The sequence below is a fragment of the Thamnophis elegans genome, unplaced genomic scaffold, assembly GCF_009769535.1.
Source record: "Thamnophis elegans isolate rThaEle1 unplaced genomic scaffold, rThaEle1.pri scaffold_103_arrow_ctg1, whole genome shotgun sequence".
NCBI classification, from domain to species: Eukaryota; Metazoa; Chordata; class Lepidosauria; order Squamata; family Colubridae; genus Thamnophis; species Thamnophis elegans.
The window spans coordinates 57,245-78,030 of record NW_022473577.1 but is presented as its reverse complement, the minus strand read 5'-3'; the positions used below and the strand labels follow the sequence as shown (position 1 = coordinate 78,030).

The 20,786-nt window shown below is 40.9% G+C and overlaps 1 protein-coding gene across 1 annotated transcript in view; it reads right to left on the bottom strand.

The window, feature by feature from the left end:
• Positions 1-20,786, bottom strand: part of LOC116523215 (collagen alpha-1(IX) chain-like) — a 116,165-nt gene that overhangs the window by 72,661 nt on the left and 22,718 nt on the right. The window contains exons 7-12 of the mRNA XM_032238303.1: positions 12,226-12,622; positions 7,240-7,323; positions 5,801-5,821; positions 2,565-2,639; positions 1,521-1,556; positions 1,356-1,418 (exon numbers count right to left, since the gene is read on the bottom strand). Coding sequence (XP_032094194.1) covers positions 1,356-1,418; positions 1,521-1,556; positions 2,565-2,639; positions 5,801-5,821; positions 7,240-7,323; positions 12,226-12,622 — 676 coding nt within the window. The remainder of the gene's footprint in view (positions 1-1,355; positions 1,419-1,520; positions 1,557-2,564; positions 2,640-5,800; positions 5,822-7,239; positions 7,324-12,225; positions 12,623-20,786) is intronic.

Sequence of the window (20,786 nt, the reverse complement as noted above, 5' to 3'; positions counted from 1 at the left end):
ACGCATGTGCAGGACGCATACAGTGCCTGCGTGATCCTCCAGGAGCAGCTGGAGCATCGCACAGATGCTAGTATGCATGCGTGCACCGCGCGCATGCACGAGGACGCCGCCGGCCCCGTTCCAACCGAACCGGTTGGAATGGGGCGAGAAACCCACCCCTGGTCCAGTGCCTAGAATATACTTCCCCTACGTGAAACACTCCATAGGTTCTCAGACTTGTCACCCAGCAAAGGCAAACACCTTCTGGAGAGTGAAGGATGAACTAGAACTACGTAGCTATCTATAACAACCGGTCATTCTCAGGTGCTGATTCTTTCTAAATCCCTAACAGCATAGGGCACACAACTTAAGGAAAGCATGCATGAAAAATATAGAATTCTTTCCAGTCTCTTACTTTTGGAGTTCTGCTCTAAATCATGTCACCAAGCAGAAGAGTTTGGAATGGAGCAGTTGGCAATGGGGGAAATATTATGAAGGGCTTCCCCCCCCCCAGCATTATTAATTCCTCTCACTATATCACATTTTGTCCCATTAAGTTCATTTTTCAGAGGGTGATTGTGCTGATGAACCAAGTGCTGACCTCCTAGACATTTTTTTCAAGCATTGAAATATTTTTTTTCAAACGACAGAAACATAGGCCAAAGAATACTCAAAGGTAAGAACCATTGGGTAAAACCTTTATAGTGAGAGATCCAAATTTGGAAGGAAAAAAAATTAATTCCCTGATTATTAAGCAGTGGAACAGACTACCTTTTGAAATATAGATGGCCCAACCCTGAAGGTTTTCAAGAAAAGATTTCCATTTGTCTAGGATAGTACAAATATTGGGGCACTTGATAGAGGATTGGACTTGATGAACACCACAACATCCATTTCAACCAGGGGTGGGTTTCAACCGGTTCGCGGCGGTCCCCGCGAACCGGTTCGTCGACAAACCCAGAAGTAAGTAACTTCCAGGAACGGCGAAGGGCCCACTCGCCCGCCCACGCTCCTTACCCGGTTTTGATGAGTTCTGCGCTTCCACGCATGCGCAGGACGCATACAGCGCCTGCGCGATGCTCCAGCTGCTCCCCACCACGCGCGTGCACAAGGACCCCGTCGGCCCCATTCCAACCGGACCGGTTGGAACGGGGCGAGAAACCCACCCCTGATTTCAACCCTATGATTCTATAGTATTCTGCCTGAATTTAAGGGAATTGTGAAATAAAGGACTCCCAGTTTCAAGAAATGCAGCTCGTCACTTTCACACCCAGTATAGGTTCGAAATGAGAAGAACCTTTTTAGAAACAGCTTACAATGATACCACAAAGATTTATATGATACCATAGATTGATAATATAAAGATTTATACTTACATCAGCTCCTGGTACTCCTGGCAATCCAGGGACACCTGGTTTTCCAGCATCGCCATCAGGACCCTATAGCAGTGAATTGCGTATCAATGAATTCAGTTATCCAATAAAAACATATTTTTTAAAAAGAAGATATTTTTAAAATGCTACCTGTTCTCAGTTACTTACTGAACGGCCTGGGGGGCCATTAGGGCCTCTGTCTCCCTAATGGGATAGAAGAAAGTAACAGCCACGTGAAATTCATTTTAACAGAGTAGCACTTATAATTATATCTGTAAATTGTATATACATTATATAGATGTTATAAATGTTCCTGTAATACACATGGGCGGTAGCACCTAGACTTATATATCACTCCATATGCTTTACAGCCCTTTCTGAGTGGTTTTACAGAGTAAGCCTATTGTCCCCACAACAATCTGAGTCCTCATTTTACCGACCTCGGAAGGATGGCAGGCTGAGTCAATCTTGAGCTGAAACTCAAGGCCAAAACTCCTGGCAGTCGGCAGTAAACTAATCTGCAATACCGCATTCTAACCACTGTGCCACCACGTGCACATTACATGGAGAAACTCTTAGGGCCAGTAGACAGAATTGCAATGAACATGGAATTTGCATATTATAAATACTAATCTTGCGGAATCCCTAATGCAAATTGCAGATTATATGATGGAACTGATCCAGCTGCAGAAAAGAATTTGTTCTAGCTCACACCATCAGTTCTCATGTTTTGGGGTTAAAGAATGCACCTCCTAATACCAGTTAATGAGTCATGACTGAGATGTGCCCAAATCAGGGGTGGGTTTCAACCGGTTTGCGGCGGTCCCTGCGAACCGGTTGGTCGGCGAACCCGGAAGTAAGTAACTTTCGGGAATGGCGAAGGGCGCATCCGCCCGCCCGCGGTCCTTACCCGGTTTTGACGAGTTCCGCGCTTCCACGCATGCGCAGGACGCATACAGTGCCTGCGCGATCCTCCAGGAGCAGCTGGAGCGTCACACAGACGCTAGTACGCATGCGTGCACCACGCGCGTGCACGAGGACGCCGCCGGCCCCGTTCCAACCGAACCGGTTGGAACAGGGCGAGAAACCCACCCCTGGCCCAAATGTATTGCACGCTAAATACACTCAGAGAGACAGCAGTGTCATTGTATAATACTGGAGGAGGAATGTCTTGAATGCTGCCTGTCACCACGCAGCACAAGCTATACTTACATCTATGCCATCAATGCCAGGAACACCTGGAGGGCCAGGGGGGCCAGGGGGGCCTTGTGGACCTGGAGGGCCTCTCTGGCAAGGAATAAAAAGAACTGTTTAAATAGGAAGAAGGAACAACTCAAACCATCCTATAAAAGGGGGAAGGACCAATTGAGAACCAAAAACAAGATGTTCTGACTAACCTAATCAAATTCAGTTTACTTGATTGGCTAATATGTTCCTGCTCTAATCTGTGTGATAGTAATTCATGACAAATGTGAGTAATTACAATCCGAGATGTACAGATTGACACATGGTGTGTGGGGACAGATGTGCATGCAGATATATGTATCTCTGTGAGTGGAAGTGAGCAAAGACAGAATTTATGCCTATGTCTACAGTAAATCTCAAAGGTGCTTTTTCCTTCAAAAGGCTACTAGTCTGTTTTTATTCCTGGAGGAGAAGGAGTAGGGAGGAGGAGGAGGTGGAGGTGGAGGTGGAGGTAGAGGTGGAGGTGGAGGAGGAGGAGGAGGAGGAGGAGGAGGAGGAGAAGGAGAAGGAGAAGGAGTAGTAGTAGTAGTAGTAGTAGTAGTAGTAGTAGTAGTAGTAGTAGTTTGATTCAAGAAGCTTCATCAGTTTTGATGGTGGGGTGAAGCTTCATTTCATTTCATTTTTTTCATTTTATTAAGCATTTATAGGCCGCCCTTTTCCCTGAGGGGACTCAGGGCGGCTTACAATAATAGGGGGGGGGGAGTGCAGGACAAAACACAAAAAGAAAATGTGATTAAAAATAATTAGCAGTAAAAACCCAACATTCATTCAGCATTCGGGAGGGGCGAGAGTAAAGTCTTATCCCCAGGCCTGCTTCTGGGTGAAGCTGAAACTGAAGCTTCTGCTTCAGTTTCAGCTTCTGAAACTGATGAAGCTTCTTGGATGAGAAGCACAATGTTTTCTTCTTCTTCCACAAAAACAAAGCTGTCTGGGTGTATTTTGAAGGGGGGAAAACATCTTTGAGACAACTGTGACCTGGATGACTGAGATTCTCCACCAATTTACAGTAAATCCTAATGGAAAGCGCCCCTTAAGGCAATAACCTTGGAATGAAATGCTTTATGCTTTAGATTTCCATTTAGATTTTTCATTCAGCCGCCCTGAGTCCCTTCTGGGAATAGGGCGGCATAGAAATATAATAAATTCAATTCAATTTCATTCTAAACAGGAAAAGAAGGTGTCTTCTCACTGTAGATTAATAATAATCCACTGTCGTGTGGATTAAAATTGTGCCCCATTAACGTCACTCCCTTGTAAAATGGGAAATCAATTTGTGATAGAGAAAATAAAATGCTCCTGCACGAATGAATTTAAGTAAAATTGTCATTACTGTGTAGCTGATATCCAGACTTAATAAAACCTTCCTTCCCTCCCTTGTTCCCTTCCTTTCCTCCCTCCCTCCCTCTCTCCCTCCTTCCTTCCTTTCCTTCAAACTACTTTTATAAGCCCCAAGAGGCTTGGAAAATTCCAAACTATTCATTTTCAAAAAATAATTTAGGGGAGGGAAGTCAAGGCCTATAAGACACACTGTTTTCTTTTGGTGATGAAATTCTGACTTCACAGTAGAGGCTCTATGATTTTCTAACAGGCCCTTTTTTGTACCTTCACACTGAGAGGAAAAGCAGTTTTCTATTAATTTCAGAATGTGAGAATTTCCGCTTTAGACAGTAGTCTCACAACCAGTAGTTTAAAGGGTTTTTTTTTTAATTCGGACATTACGCAGAAGAGTCATTATTGTAGCTTGCAAAGTAAGCTGCTTCACCTCGCAATCAGCTATAAGGCTGCATAGTACACATTCATTTTCTTTATTAAAAACAAGGTAGAATTTTTTTTCTTTTTAGTGTCTGAAAAAGCCAACTTGAGTTTGTGCAAATAAAAGTCGTGACAAATCTGTTGGATTTGCTCATTGTGCTTCAAAAGATTAGCATTTCATTTTGGAGAAATACATTTATTACACATCAATAGTTTTTAGGAAACTCTCAGCTGATATTCTGTCATTCTTTGAAGACTTGATTTTATTTATTTATTATTTATTTATTAATTAGACTTCTATACCGCTTCATAGGGCTTTCAGCCCTCTCTAAGCGGATTACAAATTTTTTTAGCAAATTGAGTCAGCAACTTGCCCCCAAAGTCCGGGTCCTCATTTCACCCACCTCGGAAGGACGGAAGGCTGAGTCGACCTTGAGCCGGTGAGATTTGAACCGCTGAACTGCAGATCACAGTCGGCTAAAGTGGCCTGCAGTACTGCACCCTAACCACTGCGCCACCTCGGCTCCTCATTTTAAAAAAAGGAGAGCTTTTCATCTATTTTTAATGTAAGCCCATAAAAGAATGCTTGTATATATGTGATTCTGCTGTACAGTGTTTCAGTCACTAGAGAATTCTTTCACAAAACAATGAATGACTGTTATAAGGAAACATATCATCTCTTCAGAATCTCAAATAAGTGAGCCCAGTGAAACTCACAGAAAATTTCCCATTCTGTGTTTCGCGCAGAAAAGTGCCTTATTCCACATTCAACTTTCTTCCATTTATTTATCTTGGTACCGTTACTTGTGTATATCACTATAAGGTAATTATTATTATTTTTTAAAATCAATTTTGGCTCTATATTCACAATCACTAAGATCAGTTGGAAGCCCACGTCACAGATAAATGTGGAGGAAAGGATCCCTTTTTTTCTTATCCTGTTTGTAATTATAAGAAGTGCTTAGGGAGCTGAAGTGATAATTAACCCACCTAACTTAATCCGAAGGATGCCTCCTTTGTGGATTGCACGGAATTAAAACAAATGAGCTTCCCTGGACTAAAAATTCTGGTTTAAAGCAGAAGGGTACTAAATATAATCTGGGGCAGGGAAGCATCAAAATCGGTACCGTAGAATGAATCCCAAACTATTCATACTTGTTGATCTTAATTAGATTACTCTGAATTATGTAGAGGATGCCTGTGAAGCCGCGCCAACTAGGAAAAATAACTCAGTGCAGGTTCAAACTATAATATGTCAAGCAATCTATTTTACGGAGGCTTCCTCTAGGAAACTCTCCAGCTGGGCATAACCACATACCTTCTTCCAATAGAGCAGCATCACTAGAAATATACACATTGTTTTAATTGGTTGACAACCCAAAGGAGAATCAAACAGCAAGTAGTTGATAGATGCTTCAATTGAATAGGAATCCTTCTGTTTTAAGACTTACCTTTACGATTGTCTGGCTTATCTGAAATGAATAACAAAAAAAAGTTAAGCAAAACTCACTTGTGCTCGACAAAGGCAAATGGCTTGCAGACAAATCCACAAGAGCCAGGGAAACTTTGTGCAGGAGCCTGAGCTAGCCATGGTTACTTCTTCGATGGCCACAGATGGGTTTTAAGGTGACTGAAGAACACAGACTCTCCAAATACCTCCAAATTGCACAGCCGGCAAAAAGCGCAGCTATTGCACAGATGAGTGGTGGAGGAGGGTAGCTAGACTGGAGGGAAACCTGATGTCTAGAAAGGAGGGATTGAATGACTCCAGCTTTTTAACCCTTTGGTCTGCTTTTAGCATTGTGCACTTTCTGGGAGCGCTTCCTGCCTTCATCGGTGCTGCGAAGGGCTTCAGTCGGGCAAGGAGAGGACATTCCCATCCTGAATTACTTTTTTTTTTAAAGCTCTGCTTTCAAAGGGAAATATATTATGGCATTTTGAATACAGGTAATCCTCGACTTACAACCAGGGGTGGGCTTCAAAAATTTTAGCAAGGGGTTCTCTGCCCGGTTGCTGGGTGGGTGTGGCCATGATGGACAGGGCCTAGCCGGCCTCCTGCACCAAGACGGGGATCCAGAGGCTTTTTTCGAGCCTCCGGGACGGCAAAAATGCAAATGGCTCCGGGGACTCTCTGGAGGACAGAAATAGGCCTGTTTCCGGCCTTCCCAAACTTCCGGTAGGCCAGTGTTTATCAACCCTGGCCACTTGAAGATGTCTGGACTTCAACTCCCAGAATTCCCCAGCCAGCATTCGCTGGCTGGGGAATTCTGGGAGTTGAAGTCCAGACATCTTCAAGTAGCCAAGGTTGAGAAACACTGCGCTAGGCCCATTTTTCACCCTCCCAAAGTCTCCACCTGTGCCCTGCACTTACCTGCATCTAAAACGGGCTTTGTGGGGACTCCCGGGAGGCGTGGGGCAGGGTGGACGGGGCAAGCCAGGAGTGAGATTTGGGGGTTCTCCAAACTGCACAGAATCTTAGCTAGAGATTCTCCTGAACCCCTGTGAATCCCCAGCAACCCACCCCAGCTTACAACAGTGCATGTAGCGACGGTTCAAAATTACTACGGCACTGAAAAATGCAACTGTTTTTCATGGTTACAATCTTTGCAGCATCCCCATGCTTATGTGATCAAAGTTCAGATGCTTGGCCACTGGTTCATATCTATGATCTTTGCTGTGTTCCAGGATCCTGAGATCCCCTTAACAACCATGTGAATAACAGCTGCAGTGATTCACTTATTTAATGGTGGCAAGAAAAGTCATCAAATGGGGCAAAACTCACTTAACGAATGTCTTGCTTAACAACAGAAGTTTTGGGCATAATTATGGTCGTAAACCAAGGACTACCTGTATTCTAAACTTGAAAAGTAAGCTTTGCCCTTAAGATTACCGAGCTCCTGATTGTAAGTTCACTGCACGTTTCTCTTTGAGGGCGCCGGGGGTCACAATGAATCATCAGCCACTGAATCTCAAACTGAGAAGAGAGCAAGAAAAAGAGAAATTTTATAAAACTGATACTTGATTATTGATCATCATCATTCAGCAATAGAACCCCTCTAAGGCTGGTAAGGTATTGCTTTGATGGTATCCTTTCCTTAAGCCTGGGGCATGAGAATTGTATGACTTCCTCACTTCTGTCCTCACAGTTTTGTGATATAGTTAATAACTGACACCATTCACAAATAGGAAATTGAAGCTGGGAAGCAGAGATGACCAACTCTCTGGCAATTATAAATTAAAAATTGAAACAAGATCTTCACGCTCAGAGGATGAACTCTGGACCACAATGGCTGGAACAGATCGTAACAGCAGAGGTAAAAGTAAGCAATACAAGCTTGGCCACATGAAAACAATACTTCCAAAGCACAAACATACCCCCCAATACAGATAGTTCTCAACATATGATCATTTGCTTAGGAACTGTTCCATTCCCCCTCCAATGATCATGTGACTGAATTTTGGGCTCTTGGCAAGCAGGCCTCATGTAGGGCAATTTGCAATGCCTCGTGGTCACATGACCACAATTTGTCACGCTTTTTCCAGAAACCAACTTTTACTAGTGGTTTCTGGGGAAGGGGGGGAAACCTGCCCCATAAGAAACAATGGGTTTACTTAACAACCGTCACATTTGGTTAACAATTGCTGCAATAAAGATTGTATAATTGGGTCTGGTCACTTGATGGTTCACTTTAACAAGAGTTGCAACTTACGACCATAATTGTGGTGCTCAATTATAGTCATAACTTGAGGACTACCTGTATTTACATGAAGTACATGATTAATTCTTACATGAAGCTTAGGAAATGCTAACAACCCAAGTCTTTGTTTAGACATTCACCTTTAAGGACCATTTCCAAGAATATTATTTACCATACTCATTCCTACCAAAAATACTAATTTGCAGAAATATATATGACTTAACCAAAGGACTAAAAAGCTAATTCTATAATGTATTTTATTTGAAGAAAATCTGCTCTTGTAAGTTGTACTTGCCTATTCAATTCCAAAGGATAAAATCCCTAGCTTATTTCATTTTATTTTTATCAGCTTTGATTGACAACTTTACTTTGGTTACCTTGAAGGTCACTTCAAATGTTAAACACCCTGTCAAGAAGTCCATTCCCAAATTACCAGGGACAGGATCCAGTTTTGGAATTAGAGTGTTAAAGACTGCACTGTTACCTTAGGCATCTAGAACAGGTGTGTCAAACTGGCAGCCAGTGGGTCAGATGCATCATATAGAGGCCACACCCACCCCAGCTCCGTGAAGGGGGGAAATGTCACGATACGCCACATGATGGCAAAGTGATACGGCGAGTTTGACACCCATGATCTAGAATGTTAGAACACCCTTTGTGTGCCTTAACTCTCCAGACCACAAATAATGCCAAAAAAAGTCCACAGTTTTGTTTCACACAGTCTGAGCAGCTCCCTTTCATGCACACTTTTCGCATACTGATGTGTTGTGACTCAGCAGAAGTTTGCTGTGAGTTGAGTCGGGATGCAAGATTAACAATGCAGCTGGGGCTCGTTAGTGTCGTCTTTTGGAGATAAAAGGATGGTGCCATGCCCTGGTTGCAGAAGTCAACGTTCATTCATCGATCGTGGTTTGTTTGTGAGAGACACTTGGATAAGTGATTTGCTTTCTGTAACCCTGATTCAAAGAGACACTTGGAGAAGTGAATTGCTTTGTAAGAGATTTTGTTTTGCATTCTGTTATCTTCTTGCCAGAGACTTTATTTATGTTTATTTTTGGGCTCGCAGCCAGTGTGAGTCGAGGCTGATAAAGTTCTTTCCTTTTAAATTTTTTTAAGTCTGTCTGCCTGTCGTCTTTGAACGAGTGGAGAAGGGGGGGTCAGAACACTGATGTATAAAAAAAATAAACTAGCAATTTTTAATAATTTAGTCCTATTGAGTTTTTTAAAAAAAAACTAGGCTTGTGTATATTTCCACTTTATACAAGTAATATCTTTCCAGATGAATTCTTCCAGAAAGAATCATGCCATTGTTCCCCTTTGGAGAACTAGAATTCTAATGCTATATGAATATGCTGTCAATGACTTTGTTAAATTCAAGTTATATTTGATGGATAGAGGAAAATATGTTATTTTATGGTTCATTTTCTTCCAGAATATCAAATAAAGATGAAAGTTTATTTGGGATTAAAAAAATGGAATGCCTTATCAAACTGGAATCCTGAAAACTCAGTTCATATAAAATAAGGTCATGATTTGAGTTGGGCGGGATTGGGGTGAGGTGGGGACAGACTGTCAAAAAAGATAATAAGAAAGTTGCTTTTCTCTGAAGCATTTACAATTTTATTCTTGGTGTGTTTTTTTAATATTTCATACAATAATTGTCAGTGATTTTGCTTTCATTTCCCTCCAGATTCTGGGATTTTTAGATAATATTCTATTACATTCCTTACACATTCTCATTGCACAATGCCTGCAAATAACTAGATTTTGAATCATTTGGGGCTGCTCCTGATGCCAAAAAGACTTTATTCATGGATGCACGTTGAAAATCATATTTAATATATTTGAATATTCTCCTTGTTTTCAGGTATCGTCAGAAGAAGTAAAAAGCAATCACATATATACATGCCTTGTGCTTCCCATGCCTAATTGGTGAGGTTCCAATTATAGGGTGTAACTAATTTTACACAGATTGGTCTGTAATTAACTTACTCTTCACTTTCTCCTCTTGTCAATGCATGACTGGAAAAGAATGAAGAGGGGAATCCACGCGTCTTTAGTATGAGCTAGTACCTCCCTCTTACAGTTTCATGCAATATGGGACAAGCCTCCTTGGATCGAAGAGGCTCACTTCTTCAGACTTTAAAAAAAAATGTATTTATAAAGGTAAAGGTTCCCATCATACATGCATGCTAATCATTCCCGGGTTTTAGAGGGCGGTGTTCATTTCTGTTTCAAAGCCAAAGAGCCAGCGCTGTCCGCAAGATATCTCCGTGGTGATGTGGCCTGCATGACTAAATGCCGAAGGCGCATGGAACACTGTTACCTTCCCACCAAAGGTGGTTCCTATTTTTCAGAAGCTGGACAAGTAATGGGAGCTCACTCCATTACACAGCACTAGGGATTCGAACTGCTGAACTGCCAACCTTTCTGATTGACAAGCTCGGCGTCTTAGCCAATGAGTCACCGCTGAAGGCGCATGGAACACTGTTACCTTCCCACCAAAGGTGGTTCCTATTTTTCTACTTGCATTTTTACATGCTTTCAAATTGCTAGGTTGGCAGAAGCTGGACAAGTAATGGGAGCTCACACCGTTACACAGCACTAGGGATTCGAACCGCTGAACTCCCAACTTTTCTGAGTGACAAGCTCAGTGTCTTAGCCACTGAGTCACCGTGTCCCTAATGTATTTATAGTAACAACCAAAAGACAGGGAACTGCAAGGCAGAGTCAGCCTTCTTAGCCTGATTAATACGAAGAGGTAGTCCTCAACTTACAACCATTTAAAACTATAACTTTCATATTACCTTTTTTTGACATTCTATCCCCACCTCACCTCACTCCAATCCAACCCAACTCATGACCTTAAAGTGATTTACAACCATTTTTCACATGACTGTTGCAGCAGTGGTGGGTTTCAAAAAAAAATTAGAACCTCTTCTGTAGGTGTGGCCTGCTTTGTGGGAGTGGCTTGCTGGCCATGTGACTGGATGGGAGTGGCTTGGCAGTCATGTGACCAGGTGGGCGTGGCTAACTTGTAAAATGTGGTGAAACTCACTGAACAACGTTCTTGCTTAGCAACCAAAATGTTGGCTCAGAAACTCTGGCATTTGAAGCACGCAAGTCTTAAAGCTATCAAGCTACAAGGGTGCACCCCTCACCCTTTAGAAAAAACCCCAGGGGTGTTCAAACTTGACAGCTTTAAGACTTGTGGACTTCAACTCTCAGAATTCCTACTCTCACTCTTCATCTTGATGATGTGCGGACGGGTGAAGGGAGGGAGCCGGAACCGGTTCTAAACAGCATGGTAGATTTGTGGAACCTCTTCTATAGAAGAGGTTAGAACTGGCAGGAACCCACCCCTGTGTTGCAGCATCCCCATGGTCACCTGATCAAAATGTGGATGCTTGGAAACTGGCATGCATTCATGACAGTTGTACTGTCCCATGGTCATATGATCACCATTTATAATCTTTCCAGCTCCAAGCAAAGTCAATGAGAAAAGCCAGATTCACTTAATGACTGCATGGTTCACTTAACAGCTGCTCTTGGAAACTGTGGCAGGAAAAAAGGTTATAAAATGGAGCAAAACTCACTTAACCACTGACTTGCTTAGCAATGGAAATTTGGGGGCTCGATTGGGGTCATAAGTCAACGACAACCGGTATACTGTCATATTTACCAATTCATTAGAGAAAATTAATTGTGGTGCAGTGGCCTAAAGGTGGAGCTCTTGCCTCACAATCAGGAGGCTGTGAGTTCAATCCTAGATAGAGGCAGATATTTCTATCGCTGGGCAAGATGAGTAATATATCTGCTGAATGTAACTCTGCATTGGGGACAGGAAGGGCATCCAGCCAGTAAATAGTCAGCTCCATTCAGACTTCACACTGCAAGGGATTATGGGGGTGATTAAAAGATGATGATGATTAGAGAAAATTCATTCAATTGGATTAATAAAATAAACCATTAACCATTTCAGTTATAATGAAGTTATAATGATGTTTCAGCCTTTATACCTTATTAAGTGATACTCTTTCTTTATGATGTCAAAACTATTGAACCATTTCTTACTGTTCCATTTGAAGCATAGTATACTCTTATCCTCTATTACCATATACAATTTCTTTAAAAATTGAAAAACCTTTTTGCTGTGAAGGGAAATGTTTACAACTTACCGGAACTGAAATCTGAGGATTATTTTTCAGTTTTCCCAATGTGGTAAAGCCATCAATATTGATCTTCCCCCTTGGTTTTATGGCTAAAGTTTGTATCATAGCACAGTCGATATAAAGTGTGACGGAATTCTTTTCTATACCGACCATAACTTTATGCCACTGGGAATCAAAAAGATAAGGTAAATCCAAAAACGATGCTGTCTGGAGACTTCCATCAATTGCTTTATATGAGAAGTCAAGACATTTCGCTTGTCCGTTAAGCTTCAGTCCAACTTGCTCCTTTCCAGAAGAATCAAAAACTTGCCATAGGCTCCAGGATTTCCGAACTGTAGCCCCAGTCATCCGAAATGTGGTCAGAATGGAGTATAGATCTGGTAGTCCTCGAGGATACAAGGATCTATAAAAATGCAAATAGAACAGGCTGTTGACTAGGTTGACTTGACATTGAGGTACATTATCATTTCAAAGAAAGATCAAGAAACCACTACCTAAAGACAATATTAGCAAATAGATTCATCCCAATAGCAATAGCAATAGCAGTTAGACTTATATATACTGCTTCATAGGGCTTTCAGCCCTCTCTAAGTGGTTTACAGAGTCAGCATATCGCCCCCACAGTCTGGGTCCTCATTTCACCCACCTCGGAAGGATGTAAGGCTGAGTCAACCTTGAGCCGGTGAGATTAGAACCGCTGAACTTCAGATAACAGTCAGCTGAAGTGGCCTGCAGTACTGCACCCTAACCACTGCGCCACCTCGGCTCATGATGAATATGAACCAATAATTTCACTTTACTGTCAGAGAGAGATTGTCAGGGCTGCTTCCCTCAGTAACCAAGAAAGAAACCACTAGACTCCATTTTGCAGAATTAAGAGTACTTTTACTGGTCATGAGTAGATAGTAGCTAGCAAAGCAAGATCTGAGGCAAAAGTGTGCGTAAGCATAAATATCAATATGTGACCCAACCCCCTCCCCTTGGTAACCCCATCCCATAGTCCAATCCGTGTACCCCACAGGTGTCACGTGGGAGACATCTTCAAAAAGCATCATCAGGCTGGTATGCCGGACAGTTGGCCTTGGTGGCAAATCCTCTATCTGCAGCATGCACAGTAGATGGTGAGAATAACTCCCTTTTTACAGTCACTCCTGCACTGACACATCCCCACCCAAATACAATGCCCCCCCCCCCGCTCTCCGTTTCAATGGCAGCCGAAAGCAAGCAGCAAAACAGAGGCTGACAGAGATTCAATAATATTAGCTTTTCTTTGTTGGAAGAATTAAATCCAGACAAGGCCTAGAAGCTCATAACCTTTTATCAATAACAAAACAGAGCTATGGATGAATCCAAAAGTACTGTGTAAGAGCGCTAATCAGATTACTGATTAAATCAAGCTGTCCCATGTTCTACATCATTTTCCCTTCCAAAGTTGTAGTTTGGATGAAATAATATACAATTAAAACAGATTTTTCCCCCCTGGCTGTACCAGATTCTTCAGATTTGCTTTAGTTGAAGTCTGCATTCCAATACTATTCACTCCCTGAATATCTGTCCTTCCTGTTTTCCATTGTCCCAAAAGTGCTTTTTCAGGAGGCAACTGGATTTCCTTGGTTTTTCTTTGAAGATGTTTCGCTTCTCATCCAAGAAGCTTCTTCAGCTCTGACTCACCAACATCCAGTCAGTTCACAGACAAAACCACGCTCAACTAAACTGTGCCCGACTAAACCGCGTCGCTGACGCCATCAACAGGGCGACAACAGCGCGGAGACAGAAGCACGCTGTAAACCCTAAACCTAAAATTAACCCCTAAACCTAAACCTAACCTCCCTAAACCTAATCCTAAACCTAACCCTAACCCTAACCCTAAACCTAACCCTAAACCTAACCCTAAACCTAACCCTAAACCTAACCCTTAACCTAACCCTAAACCTAATCCTAATCCTAATCCTAACCCTTAACCTAACCCTAAACTTAACCCAAACCTTTAACCTAACCTTAAACCTAACCCTAACCCTTAACCTAACCCTAAAGCTAACCCTAAACCTAACCCTAAACCTAACCCTAAACCTAACCCTTACCTTAAGTTGAATCGGCTTGCTTTCAAAGCGCTATTTAAAGCGCCCTTCTTTCTCCGCGCTGGCTGTTGTCGCCCTGTTGATGATGTCAGCGACACGGTTTAGTCGGGCGCGGTTTAGTCGAGCGCGGTTTTGACTGGTCATGCATCCAGTCAGAGCTAAAAAAGCTTCTTGGATGAGAAGTGAAATGTCTTCAAAGCAAAAACTAGAAAGTCCAGGTGCCTCCTGAAAAAGCGTCTTTAGTGACATGGATGACTGAGAATCTCCATAATCATTTAGCTATGCACTTTGGAATGAACACCCTTTGAATGGTATGCATGTATGAACGGATTTCCAGAAAAAAATGCAGACTACAGGAACCATTTGCACTTCAGTAACCCTAACCTTAATCCATTTCTCCTCTGGTTCTTATGTATGCGTTACTTTTTCCCCCTGTGGTGTCTTCATGAATGGCTAACCTTTTTCTAAAGGTGTGCCAAAATTGTGTCTGCGCACTATCAAACGTACATGCGTTTCCACCCACCTGTGCATGCACACCTGACCCCCATGCATGCATGACCCCCCCCCATGCAGGGGGGGGGGAGTTTTTGCCCTCCCCAGGCTCTGGAGGCTTTCCTCAAGCCCAGGGAGAGCAAAAATGGCCTCCCCTGGGCCTCCAGAAGGCCGAAACTCAGCTGTCCAGAATGTGCATGCGCGCCGTAGCTGAGGGCTACTGTTCCGGCAAATATGGCTCTGCGTGCCACTTGTAGCATGCCTGCCATAGGTTCGCCATCACAACTGTAAGACATGAGTATGTAAGTCATCCCAAACTGAAAAATCAGTTTTATTGTTTCCAAAACAGCATTTCTTATTTCTGACACCCAACCTTGTTCTAGCAGACTTTTGTAAGAAAATATGTGGAAGAATTTAGCACATACGCAGGTGGGTAGGCATTAGTTCTCAAAGAATATCTGAATTGAATTGAATTTATTGCATTTATATGCCACCCTTTTCCCCGAAGGGGACTCAGGGCGGCTCACAATCCAAGTCAGGGAAGGGGGTACAGATAAGAGATAAAAAAGATGAACAGAACAATACACAATTTAAAAGCACACAACAACCATACCATTCGAGGGGGGGGCAAAAGATCTTTAGCCAGGCCTGTCGGAACAGCCAGGTTTTAAGGGCTTTGCGGAAGGCCTGGAGGGTGGTGAGGGTTCGAATCTTCACGGGGAGCTCGTTCCAGAGGGTCGGAGCAGCCACAGAGAAGGCTCTCCTCCGGGTAGTCGCCAGTCGGCATTGGCCGGCGGATGGAATTCGGAGGAGGCCTAATCTGTGGGATCTAATCAGTCTATTGGAGGTAATTGGCAGTAATCTGTTTGTGTCCCCAACTTCTACAAATGCAAAACATCTTAGGTGCATACTTTTTAATATTATTTAGAATGTGATATCCAACTCAGCACAGATGCAATTGGTTTTATTTGCAAAATGCAGGACTAAGCGGTCTTAGCTAGAGTCTATACGTTCTTCATTCTGGTCCTCAAATCCCAGTGGACTCCTTGCGTGTAAACAGAATAGCTGGACAGTCATTTTTTTAATTAATTTTAATTTGTTAGATTTATACCTGGCCTGTGCTTCAGGATCTCAAATGAACTCACACAGGCATGTCTCCCTTCACTTCATTTCACTTCGATACAACAAGCCTGTGAAGTACATTGGGCTGGAAAATGATTCGTCCAAAATCACACATTGCACTTTTCTGGTGGGTTTAAAGCAGGGGTAGGTGGCTGCCAGTTTTACTACCGATTCGCAACCACCACAACCTGCGCATCAGACACGCGCTGTGCACACATGCGCTGTTCAATGTAAATTGCTCTTCAATTTGCAGTGAACAATTTACAGTGAACTGCACATGTGCAGTTACTAAAAACCAAAATCGTGGCGGCCCAGCAGCAGCGCGGGAAACGGTTCAGGGGGCGTAGCAAGCCTGGGTCTCTGCTGGTTCTGCGACCCAGGCCCGAATTTCACTACCGGTTCGGCCCAACAAGGTCGAACCGGAAGCAACCCACATCTGATTTAAAGATGATACAATACCTTAATCATTATATCATGCCACAAAAGCAAAGTAATTTTTTTTCCTGTAATCATTACAAATATATTTTAGATTCTAGCTATGCTTTCTCTGAGTTTCAAACTAGCCAAACATGGTCATTGGCCTAAGTGTTTAGGTACTTCACTTCCTCAGAATGCAAAATAGTTGACTCAGCATTACAGTTTAATTGTAAATGCTAGAGGGTAATTGTAGCGATGTCTGGCACAGACATCATCTCAGGCACAGAGATCAAAGAGATCAAAAGGACCACTGGATAAAATTACACCTCAAACAAGGTTGAAGACGTTTAATTTCTTCGCTTATTGTGATCAACTTGCAAAAGACACATAAGCTTATGTGCAAAAGTGCAAAAGGGCTTTCTTCTACACAAAATGTTTCGAATTCAAAATCTTCCACACAGGCTGTTTTGGACTTGAAACAAGGGATCTGAATTCAAACCAGCGTGCTTCACTTAAAAAGAGGTGGAATTTTAAATGTTTTGCATGCTGCTACTTCCTTCATATGGATATTGCCTCCATATCAGTCTGTATCTGTTTGAATATTCTCTTCTATACCTGTTAGACAAATATGCATACATACATACACTCAAATATACATTATGGTTACTTTTCTTTCACTATACATTCCTATACACCCATAAACACATCCTTGCTCCTCTATGCTATACCTACTTCCTTTTCTCCTTCTAGTCTTTCCCATATTAATAAATCAATTGAAGAAACAAAGAAGTAATCACAACTCCATGCATCAGTTCATAAGAATCCCTTCATATGACTCAGCATAGCATCATGTTAGATGATCATAGTATTTCATATTTTGGACAATTGAATCAGCCAGATTGATAGTGGGACTTTTCTCTCTTTCTCGTACAGTGGTAGTGCTGTCTCACATACATACCAGATTAACATTCAATCATTTTCCCTCAAGGATTATGGCTGAAATCCAAACCTTGGATTCACATACTGAAATAATGACTTTAAATACCCTTAGTTTAACTGGAAAAATATATGTCACTTCTTTCAGGCTATAAATTCAGGCTATATGAATTTATATTATGCCCAGTCCTTGCTGGAAAATGCACCAGCAATAGGAAGTTAATTTATTTATTGGATGAAAAGAAAAACAAAACAGATAAACTTCTGGTTTTTATTAGTTTTCAAGGTTTCCTTGGAGATATGCAAATTGGAAGCAGTCAGTAATAATCAAAAAAATATTTATTCTGAAAGGAATCTTGCCAATGCTAACAAATACTGAATATACATGTTAGCATTTATTAGCCTACTCCTGATGCAGCATTTGTAAACATATTTTATTTTATTTATTAGAATATTTCATAACAAATAAGCTAAGACAGATGAAGTAACATTAATTAACTGCAAGCTTCCACGAAGACAGAATAGGCTCTTTTAATAAACAGTACAAACAACACCCTCATTCTAATCCTGATATTTTTAGTGCCCTCTAAATTCTCCATAGTTACTCCTTAAAATTATTTTTATATATGCTCACTACGTCTAGTAATATCACGAACAATGATTTTAAAAAATATGTTACTTAGAAGAGAGAAGCAAACTCAGAAGTAGAGAAATAAATGGAACTTATATTAGTATTTTAGTTAATGTCATTTTAAAAACTGGACTCAGTAATTGTTCAGCACTTTTCAATCACTAGACTATATGAGCCCTTGATCAAAAATAAAATGCTGTCAAGGCATAAGTGAGGCATACTCAAGTATGAAATGCTGCAGCCCTATACATTGTCACAAGAGAAGAACGTTGCAACCACATTTAAAGCATTGATGAGTAGAAGAGATTTATTTTAAAGCATTAAGCATTGCTATTCTACCTTAAAGAAAAGTCTACTGACAATTGAGTCTCTGAATACTTGTTCTTGTGGCACCATCCCATTCTTGTTGCAGTTTTCGTTTTAATGTTTTATTCTGTATTCCCATTTTCATGATGTTCTAAGCCCTCACAGAGTCACTCAACAGTGAGACAGGTGACACATAAATTAAAATAAATAAATAAATGTCAACCCATAGAATTCATCAACTCCTTTACAACTAAGTTCCAAGACTCTCCCCACCCCACCCCAAAAAAATCCCATTCTTTTTGGAAGATTGCAAACAATCCATTAGGAGGTTTACTGTTTGATATACGACTTGTGCAATCCAATTTTTCATATTAACTCAAGGGCTTTACAGTCTTAACAGGACTGCTGCAGAATTCCATTATTAATCTTTTAGCTTTTGGTAGAATGCAGTGTTTCTAATCGAGCTTTTAATGAGAACGATTATGAAAAGAGCAAGCAAGCATTCCACTCATAACAAAGACCTGCAGGAAAAATGAGAGAATTTGCAATAAAGAAAAAAGGCTTTACATTCTTCAATTCATGTTTGCAAATATATCCTTCAGTCTTTTTTCCTCTCAAAGATTGCAGTCTGTTCAAACTCAAGAAATCATTTTAAAAATTTATGTTTGGATATGTGTGGAAAGTATACTTGAATATTACCCCACTGACCAATCTTTGAAGGGTTTGAAGAAGTGATTGGACATCCACTCCTGCTGGAGCAGGGGTTGGACTAGAAGACCTCCAAGGTCCCTTCCAAATCTGTTATTCTGTTAAATCTGTTTTAATACAATTAAGCCTTAAAATAATTGTGGGACTCTACATATCTATTCAGTTTTGAAAATGTAGCTTTTATTTGTACCTATTATTGTTTGTGAATGGAATAAATGTGCAAAGCTGCTTGAAAAATGCTACTATGTAAAAGAAATATTCCTATCAGTAATTAATAAAGCTGAGCTGTAAATAACCTCTTCTGGATTAAGTTGCCTGTAAGAAGCTATAAAGATGCATTCTTATTTTTCCCTTCAATTTCTGGTGATAAATTCTGATATGAGGGATTTTGGCAAAATACGATAATTGAATTTACCCTTATCTATATGACAGTTTTCCCCTAAGCCTGCCTCCAAATTAATTTTACATTAACATTTTTCTCACAATGCAAAATTCAACACAGTGAAATTCTTATATTATTATTATGCTGCAAAGAAACACATGAAAAACAATAAAATAAAGCCTATTGTTGGAAACACAGGAGGATAAATAGGAAACTGGAAACTGGGGAGGGGGGTGGAGGAAACACAATAGATGCTGAAATAAAGCTTGTAAGAGATTAGATTCATATTCGGATGCATCTGACAGAGGCTTGCTACACTCCTTCTTTTGTTAGTAGTAGTTTTAATCTTAAGGATTAAGCCATAATTCCAACTACCTTTTTGCTATTCCTCGTGAGTGAGGGGAAATTTGTCAGGATTTTTAAAACAAACAGCAACAGTCATACTAAATTATAATCATCTCTTTCTAGGGATTACAACAAGAAGAATAAAACCACCACAACACTAAAATGAGTCAGTTACAAATCGCACAAATGCAATGAGAGGAAAAAGCTGATCTACCGAAAGCCGTTATAGCAATACAATAATTGAGCATTTTTCAGCACCAGTTTTGGTGAACAGCGCCACTAAGCTTCCACAGCCGCTAGATGGCGGTAGGTCCAAGACCTAACTTTCAAGAAAATAACAGAGCCCTTTCAACCATATCTAGACAAATTACAGAAAAGCTCACACATTCCCCACATAATAGCTGGCCACTGTTGTGTCCCAGGCTAATATTAAAAATAATTACATGCTTCATGTAAAAATAAATGATAGTGCAGTGTGGTGAGGGATAACAGCTTTATTAGCTGGATTTAGGGACCAATGTATTACTCACATTCAGGTTAGGCGATCTGAAGAAAATACATTCTAAACTTATTTGAGATCTCTTCTGCAATTCATGGGTTGAACACCCCCCTCCTTTTAATTTAACTCTTAAAATGAAAGTCTTGATGCCCCACTAAGCCAGATTTCATGAGCTCTTGACAGCCAACACAGGATTCTGATTGCTGGGTAAATACTTCAAAGGTTTAAATGGTTTACTCTGCAGAGCAGAAACATGTTTTATCAGAATATAGCCTTTCTTGTTTAAAGCTGTCTGATATCCTTGCTTCATTTTTAATTCCAAAATAAATTAAAAGTTTGGCAATGGAAAGTTTGACACAGTCATGCTTCATAAAAGGTAAGGAAAATAGCATTGGACCTCTTATAATATGAGGAATGCTTTCTCATTCCCAATTATATATTTCCAATAGATACTTGGAAAGAAGTTACCAAAATAGAAGTACTGATGTGTGTGTGTGTGTGTGTGTGTGTGTGTGTGTGTGTGTGTATGTATGTATGTATATATGTATGTATATATATATATATGTGTGTGTATATATATATATATATATATATATATATATATATATATATATATATATATATATATATGTATGTATGTAGTGTCACAAC